Genomic DNA, 9,004 nt, shown 5'->3' with positions numbered 1-9,004 from the left:
GCTGGTGATAGGGAACCCAAGGTTGAGTAAGGATATTGTTGATGTGTTGTGAGATTATTAACCATTGTCATAGGGCAACATTTGTAGTAACTGTAAAATGAGAAACTATTTTGTTCTGTAAGCCTTCATCTTAAGTGAGAATAACAGCACAATTGGAAAAGCACAGTCAATGTCACTGAACTATGCATGTAGAAATTTTTGAAATGGTGTATCTTTGGCTATGTGTATTTTCACCAAAAAAAAAAATTTGAGAAGTTAGAGGGTTGACATGTTGTGGGGTTGTGAACCAATGTCATAAAACAATATGTGGACTACTGTTTCATGAGAAACTATTTATTCTGTCAGCCTTCACCTGAAGTACAAAAAAAAAAAAAAAATCTCTGCTTGAGTTTGTTTTATATATAGTCTTTTACATTTTTTTCTACATATCTACAATTTTCCTACAATATTTTAAAAAACATGTATCACTTTTGCCATAAGAAAAAAGCAAAGCCATTTTCATTTTGAAAAACACACATACTCTTTATTAAGCCCCTTTACATTCAATGACTCAGGTTTTTACAACAACCTTGGAAGCTGCCAGATCTGAAGTACCACGACCATCTCACAGATGAACACACTGGGCCTCAGATATGTAACCCTGATCTCCTGACTCTGGGTTGGTGTTCTCCCACCCAAGCAGTTGCTCCAAGCTCAGAGGAATGTGGCAAGTCAGTTGTCAGCTTTGGGCAAAAAAAATCTGTCAGTTGAGGAGTCTCATTATTCTAGCTCAAAACCACAGGATGAAAGAAAAGCCTTCTTTCTCAATAATAAGTCCCCAGTTACTTACTCTCAGATAAGCAACAGCAATAGGGGAACAAGGTTCAAAGACAAAGCACTCAGAATAATTCATGCTACACCGCCTCCCCCTGGTGGTAGGCTCTGGAATCTAAAATTGGCCTGATAACAAAACCCATTGCCATTGAGTCGATTCTGACTCATAGCAACCCTACAGGACACAGTAGAACTGCCCTTACAGAGTTTCCAAGGAGCACCTGGTGGATTCGAACTGTCAACCTTTCGGTTAGCAGCCGTAGCACTTAACCACTACGCCACCAGGATAAGAATGGTTTTTCAACATTACCCTATTTCTATAAATCATCAAAGCTACTCTGTCTTTTTTCAAGGAGTCAGGTATTGACACAAATACATGAAACCAGGACCTGGGGTTAACCAGGCTCAGTGCTGCAGATGACGCCAAGGGTGATAGCAATTCTGCAGCGCTGCTCTTTACCTCCTGTCCTTTCCTTCCTCACCACTTCTGCTGCTGTTGCTTCTGCCCCCAGTGTTCTTCAGTTTTCTCTCTGCATCCATCCACTTTCCTGAGCCTCAGGGAAGGGCAAGGGGTGGCCCATGTAAACCCAGCCATGACCTGGCACGGAGAAGCCTCAAAGTCAGAAACACCTAGCACCAATCGTCCCAGGAGCCAGTCTTTAGGTTCTAGGCATCGATATTCCAAGTATGTCATGGTGCAATACTGACATTCCTTTAGAAATATCAGAATGCAGCAATGTCAGTCTTCAACTGTGCTCCCCCAGGTCTCCAGATCAACACACAGCTTCCTTACGCTTCCAGAAAGAAGGAAACATTCAATAGGATATCTGGAATAGGGAGGGAGAAAAATCCTGGCTATGGCATACCACCTGTCCAGAGGACACAGAATGTCAGATTTATAAAAGACACAGAGGCTGTGAGAGCCTCTTTAAATGCTTCCAGAAATGTGGGACACAGAGAAGGATAGGAGAGGAGAGATCGTGGGATAAACGAAAACCAGTACCTTGCACAAGGTCTTGTTCATCTTCTGAAATTTGGTCCCAGGCCTTAGGCAAAGCTTGGATGTTTGCCAAGTCTCCCCAGTGGATTGAGGAGAGAAGGTACTTTCTCTTCAGGTACCTTCCTGGAAGTTAAGGACTAGTCAAAAAGAAAATTAAACATGTTGACGAAAAAAATACCCTAGTGAGAGCCTAACCCATTTCCCCCAAGTTGATTTCAATTCATAGAGACCCTACAGGACACTGCAGAACTGCCCCATAAGGTTCCCTAGGCCGTAAATCTTTACGAAGGTAGACTGCCACATCTTTCTTCTGCAGAGTGGCTAGTGGTTTTGAACTGCCGACATTTCAGTTAGCAGCCGAGTGCTTAACCACTGTGCAACCAGATAGTCTAGGGAGCTATAAAAGTGAAAGTGCAGCTATCATTATATATTACCAGGTGGGCAGGATTCGCCTGGCAAATATTCACACGTTTACTAGCACTTCTTTACTCAGATGGCTCTGTGCTACAGGAAGAGGAATGAAACACTATCCCTGCAATCTAGAAGCCCCCCAGGGTGAGGAAGAAAACCAGAAACTGGAAAGAAAGAACCTAAGTGACATGAGAGATAAAGCGGACATTCAAAGGATAAATACATCCAGTTAGGAAGTAGCAGGGAGCTTCCAGCTGATAGGAAAAGCATATAAGCAAAGGTGCAGAAGGAGGGAAGCATGGGATGAATCCAGGGAAAAGTAAATCTCCCAGTTTTGCTGGCATGGAGGCAGTGTGTAGAGAACAGTAGGAAAGTCCGCTGAAAAGGAAAGCTGAGCCACAAAGAGTGACAAGGTAGGGATTCTAAACTTTATCCTACTAGCAACAAAAGCTATTGAGAATTTCTATGTCTGCCAACATGATTAGAACTAGACTTCCAGAAGATACATGGATTGAGACCATTAACTGGGGACAGGAAGAAGACAGCTTGGAGGGGAAGAAGCTAGAGACAGGGAAACCTGTCCAAGAGGCTACACACAGTTAAGAGTCCAGGTGAGAGGTAAGAAACTGCAGAAGTGGCACTGGGGATAGAGAGGATGGAGAAGACAAGAAGCACATTCTGTGTCCTCTAGACAGGTGGTATGCCATAGCCAGGATTTTTCTCTCTCCCTATTCCAGATATCCTATTGAATGTTTCCTTCCTTCTGGAAGAGTAAGGAAGTTGTGTGTTGACCTGGCGACCAGGGGGAGCACAGCTGAAGGGAAACACAATTAAAGGACTTGACAAGCAACTGTAAACATTCTTAGAACAGTGCCTGGCATGTAGCAAGTGCTCAAAAATGTTAGCTGCAGCTACTGCTCCTTCTGCTCATGTTGTTGCTGCTGCTACTTCTACCACCACTACTACTGCAATTAAAAAAGAAAGCAAAGATGGGAAGCGGAAAGACGATCCTTGTTTCCAGACTGGGTGATTAGACAGGGCTGATTCTACACTAAAGGAAAAGGGGGCTGAATTTGAGGGCTAGATGGAGTAGTTCAATTTTAAACTTGAGTTTGCCATTCCAGTGAGAGATCCAGATGGAGGCAACTACAGGAAATGGGAAATCAAGACTAGAGACAAGATGAAATGTTGGGGTTTGGGAGTCACTCACATAAAGGTAGAAACTAAAGCCAGAGAGTAGATGAGGACATCAGAGAAGAATTGAGAATAAAGCTAGAACTCCAAGTGGTTCTTTCATAAAATCCTCCTCTTCTCATTGAGGAAAAGCATACACACCATTCAGACTGCAATACCCTCCTAACTGGTCTTTCTGCTTCCACCCTTGCCCCCCACCCCAAGTCTTTCCTCAAAACACAGCCAGGGTGATACTATTCAAAACGTAGGTCTGATCATGTCACTCTTCTGCTCAAAACCTTGTAATCAGTTTCCATCTCTCTCAGAGAAAAAGCCAAATTTTTTTCAATGCCCTTTGAGCCCCTACATTGTCTAGCTGTATCTCTGACTTCACCTCTTATTAGGCTACCCCTCATCACTCTGATCTGGCTGCACTGGCCTCCTTGCTATTTCCTGAACGTAACAGGCATGTTCTCATCTCAGGGCCTTTGCATTTGATGTTCCCTCTGCTTGGAACACTCTTCCCCCACATATCTACATGGTTTCCTCCCTAACCTTCTTCAGGTCTTTGCTCAAATGTCACTTTCTCGGTGAGGACTGCCCTAACCACCTTATTTAAAATCACAATCCCACCCTTACCCTTCAATTTCCTCTTTCCCAGCTTTTTCTCCATAGCATTTATCACCTTCTGACATACTATGTATTTTCCTTTTTTGTTTAATGTTCCTGGCACCTAGAACAGTGCCTGGCAGGTAGGTACTCAATACTATTTGAGGAATGATTGTACTAAGGAATGTAGAAGGAATACAAGTTCAGGAACCAAAGAGAACTGAACCAAACTATTTAGTTTTCTAATCTTGTGAAAACTGAAATTAAAAGAACTTCTTAGAACAGCTCTGGATACTATCTAAAATTATGCAAAGGATACGAATTTCGATAATGTCTCTCAATATCTTGCAACCATTCCAACATGTCAGCCAGAGAGGGGCTCACAACTGAAGGCTGCAGGACAGCATCAATGTCAACTGTGTTTGCATGCTGCTCATAGACCTGAAACACTTGCTCCACATGGCTGCTGACCGTGTCACGCACCTTGAGGAGGCTGGCTCTGTGGGGAAAGAGCAATATCATGAGAAAGGTCTGAGGCTGGGTTTCTCAATGTTGGCACTATTTACATTTTGGACTGGATAATTCTTTTTGTGGGGGGCTGTCCTGTGCATTGTAACAGCATCCCTGGCCTCTACCCACTAGGTGCCAGGAGCAAAGCACCACCACCCAAGCTGTGACAATCAAAAATGTCTCCAGACACTACCAAATGTCCTCTGGAGGGAAAAATAACCCCTATTTGAGAGCCACTGGTTTAAAGACAGTAGTGATGGTGCCCTGGAGGTAAGGATGACTCAGTAATCAAAAAGTCACTTAGAGATGGAGAGGCTGAAGAAGTAATATGGCTCTCACAGCTGTGTGATAAGCCCAGTTGCCAAAGAAAGTAAAGACCAAGGGGCCTGCCTACCTGAGGCTGCAATAAAACTGCGTAAAGAGAGCAAATGCTCATAGTCCCATGCCACGGATGTGAAAAGGGAACAAGCAAGAGGAAACTGAAACAAAAAACCAATACTATCCACATGCTACCCAGCCCCAGCCAGGAAATTTTTGAATGGTAGAGTCTGAGCTCTGGATGCACATAGACTCCTGTGGACCTTAGGAAATTTACTTATCCTTTCTCATGTATAAAAATGTTCTGTTTTGCTCATTACATATCCTCAGTATGCAGAACAGTACCTAGGTACCTAGTCTTAAGCACATAGAATAATAAAGACTTGTTTAATGAATGAATAAACAAAAAGGGTCATTGTGAAAATTAAGTGCATTTAAAATGCTTAGAGCCGTGCCTAAGAAGTCCCTGGGTGGCACAAAATGGTTAAGTGCTTGACTACTAGCTGAAAGGCTGGCGGTTTGAATCCACCTGGAGGCACCTTGGAAGACAGGCTTGGCGATCAGCTTCTGAAAGGTCATAGCCTTGAAAACTCTATGGAGCAGTTCTACTCCGCACACATGGGGCTGTCACTGAGTCGAAACTGACTTGACAGCAACTAACAACAGAGCAGTGCCTACCTTATGGCAAATGTTATTATTCCATTGGTGACTCCAAGGGGCCCAGCCACCAACACAAAGGCTACAACTTCCCAAAAAGCACGGTATTCACTAGCCCAGAACTGGGGCTTTCAAAAAAGTTTGACCATGACTTACAATTATAAAAAAACACATTTAAAATAACTACCCAGTACCCTCACACAAATATGTAGTCAACTGAAATAGAAGTTCACAAAACCTGACCCTCTGAAACACTGATTTTCATAATGTGGGTCCTTTTCATTTGTGGGTTGTGACCAGCATTTTAAAAATCTAAAGTAGAAGACAAAATATCACAGTGTATCATGCACGGTATTGTTTTGTGAAATGTTTATTCCAGTTATGTGTGTATATGTATGTGTATACAGCTCATGATACAAAATGTTATTTCTTTCTGTAGATCAAGGTCAAGTTTCAAAGTTACTGGCCTGGAGGAAACTTGGTGCCTCTTAGGAGGCAGACTTTCATGGGAGTTGTTTTTAAAATTGAGATATAATTCCCTGAAGCCTTCTTAAAACCAAACAACAGTTTAGCTTAACTAGTAAAAAAGAAGTCTGCCTCGAGCATTATGCTCTTATAAGAACCAGCTATATGTGATCAATGTGACAACAACTCGAAAAATTAGATAGGAACCTTAGGGGGCAGTGACTTTATGTTAATAATGGGGGAGGAACAACTCAGAAAAGGAGGTTGAGGATGGTTGCACAACGCAAAGACTATAATTAATGTCATTGAATTGTGCATGTAGAAACAGTGTAATTGGTGTATGTTTTGCTGTGTATATTCTCTAACAACAAAATTTTAAAAAACTGAGATAAAAATTCACACACCATAAAATTTGCCCTTTTAAAATGTACGATTCTACGGTTTTTAGTATATTCAGAGTTGTGCACACATCACATCTATCTCAGAATGTTTTCATCACCCCAAAAAGAAACCCCACACCTATTAGCAGTCACTCCCCATTACCCCTTAGTCCATCCCCTAGCAATCACTAATCTACTTTCTGTCTCAATGGATTTGCCTGTTCTGAACATTTCATAAAACTGGAATCATATAACAATGTGGCCTTTTGCGTCTGACTTCTTTCACTTAGCATATTGTTTTAAAGGTTCGTCCATGTTGTAGCAAGTATTAGTATTTTGTTTTTTATGGTTGAATAATATTCCGTTTATGGATATGTCACGTTTTGTTTATCCATTTATCAGCTGATGAACATTTGGGTTTTTTTTTTCTTCTACTTTTTGGCTATTATGAATAATGCTGACTCCCAGGGAGCTCTTTAACAGCTACTACTGATTAAAGAGCTGACCCATACAGAGACTGTGTCTATGATCAAGCAGGAGGTTCTTGGGGATTTCTGCCCTTATCCCTCACCAAAGTATCCTCAATCCAGAAGTAAGAGAAGTACCTAGAACCATATGGTCCTTGATAGCTTACACATACCTTCATGAGCTGGTTTGCCTCTCATCTTCTACCACTCACTGTGTCAGCCACTCTCTATGCAACAATACCCATACCCACCTCCTGACGCATTAGCACCTGCTCATCCTTCAGGTCTTGGGCATCACTTCCTCCCAGAAGCTCCCCATCTCCTCACAGTCTGGGTTAAGTACCTCTATGCTTCTACAACTCCTGGCACTTACCACTATCTTAGGACGTACCACAACATAATTTAATTGATTGATTGTCTATCTGGTCTATTGGACTGTGAGTTCCTAGAAACTAGAATTGAGTCTGGTTCATTGATGTATACCCAGCACCTTATGCTTAGCATTCCATACTTGCTCAATACATGTATTTTGGATAAATGATGGTCCCCAATTTGACAGTTTCCTATTAGTCTATGGCATAGACTCTATACACTGGAACCTTCAAGGAAAGGCCACATGTGCTCTGTTTCTCCTGTCCACAATAATCTGTGAGATAGAGGGTCTAACAACTAGCACAAATCGGAGTTTGGAGACATGCTACTCTTGGGCACAGAGACCAACGTACAGCAGAACAAAGTGGTGGTTGAAGGCTCTGGCCTTGGGGTCAGGCAGACTTGGATTAGAATCACAGCTTTTCTATTTACTAATTGTGTGACTATGGGCAATTTGCTTGAACCTCAGTTTCTGGACTTACAAAATGGGATTGAGTGAGGTTAAAGTGAGGTTAAAAAGATTTTATGAGGTAATGTATGTAAAACCCTTAGTTTACAATATAGCTCCTTGTGGCTTTTTACCATAAGGAGTCCTGGTGGTGCAACAGGTAATCAATCATTCAAGCTGCCAACCAGCAGTTCTGCTGGAGAAAGACCTGGTGATCTGCTTCTGGTGATCTGCTCCCATAAAGATTACAGCCTAGAAAACCCTATGGGGAAGTCCTACTCTGTCACATGGGGTCACTATGAGTCAAAATCAACTTGATGGCACATCAACAAAAAAAGAAAGAAAGAAAAAAAACTACAGAGTGCTAATAAGCTTCCTCCACTCTTCTTCTGTTCTGCTTTTGTACCTTCTACTAAGTCCACCACTGCCAGGCCTAGTCTCTGATGAGAAATGTCAGAAAATGGCCTTTTGACAGAGGTCCCACTGCAACAGCTGGAAAGGGGGGAAGGTTGAAACACCTCCAAGTGCCACGCTCTCAAGAAGAGAAAAACACCCTTCTGACAGATTCACCCTTCTAACAGATTCATCTCTTATGAAACACCCAGTTTTAAAATCTTTCTGCAAACAAAGAGCACCACAGAGTCCCTTACAGCCTCTCCCCTAGCTTGTCCAGGACAATGTCACCAGCAGACAGCTGCTTGCGCCTCAGCCGCTCCTTTAGGTCTGGGAAGGCCCGAAGTGACCGCACATCCTCAAATCGCACATTCTGGGCCGCCTGCAGCTGCTCTGCCAGGTTGCTGAGGGAGGCCAGGAGGGGCTGGCAGTCGCTCAGCGTGCTCCGCCACAGGCCCTGCTGTTCCTCCACCACCGGAAAGCACTTCTGCAGGGCCTCCTGCACAGCAAGCAAAGGCCGGTCTTGAGTCATCTTCTGTGAAAATAAACAGAAACAGACAAAAACACGTTAGGTCCCAAGTCGGTAGCGGACGTACTGGGAGTTATGTCCGTTCTCATGTTAGGTCAGGTTCTCAGCCTCCACCCTCAAACCAGAGTTTCCTCAGGTAAGGCTGTCTATTCCTTCAGGCAGGAGTTCCTGTCGCGAGGTGTCGTCTTACCTCCAGAAGAGGATCTCTGAAGGAAGGGCCCTTGTTTGCCACCTCACGAAGGGTCCAGGGATAGGGCGGTCTCCTATTTCAGACTGCGAATTCCCGGGACCGAGGCTGTGTCTCCCCCCTCCAGACTCGTGCTCCTGGAGCCAGAATCTTGTCTCCCCTTCATGCGGCTGCCCACCGCTTCCCCTAAATCAGAGGAGAGATTTTTGGTTTTTGAAACGAAACCCTGAGGACACGCTGGTGTCTCTGCGCATGCCCCCAAGCGCTCCCTC

The 9,004-nt window shown here is 43.5% G+C and overlaps 1 protein-coding gene across 2 annotated transcripts; it reads right to left on the bottom strand.

The window, feature by feature from the left end:
• Window positions 1-386: 386 nt before the first annotated feature.
• AIRIM (AFG2 interacting ribosome maturation factor) lies at window positions 387-8,970 on the bottom strand. Of its 2 annotated transcripts, none has more exons than XM_023727222.1 (5): window positions 8,736-8,970; window positions 8,274-8,551; window positions 4,326-4,505; window positions 1,817-1,932; window positions 387-1,640 (listed from the first exon to the last, which is right to left on the bottom strand). In XM_023727222.1, exons 2-5 carry the CDS (start codon window positions 8,546-8,548, stop codon window positions 1,603-1,605), a joined length of 609 nt encoding a protein of 202 aa, XP_023582990.1. In that variant the 5' UTR covers window positions 8,549-8,551; window positions 8,736-8,970; the 3' UTR covers window positions 387-1,602. The 2 variants fall into 2 exon arrangements, with proteins under 2 accessions (XP_023582990.1, XP_012409770.2); XM_012554316.2 differs by having other exon boundaries at window positions 387-1,411.
• Between the last annotated feature and the right edge of the window lie 34 nt (window positions 8,971-9,004).

The sequence above is a fragment of the Trichechus manatus genome, unplaced genomic scaffold, assembly GCF_000243295.1.
Source record: "Trichechus manatus latirostris isolate Lorelei unplaced genomic scaffold, TriManLat1.0 scaffold00015, whole genome shotgun sequence".
Taxonomy (NCBI): Eukaryota; Metazoa; Chordata; class Mammalia; order Sirenia; family Trichechidae; genus Trichechus; species Trichechus manatus.
This window is presented reverse-complemented; position numbering and strand designations above follow the sequence as displayed.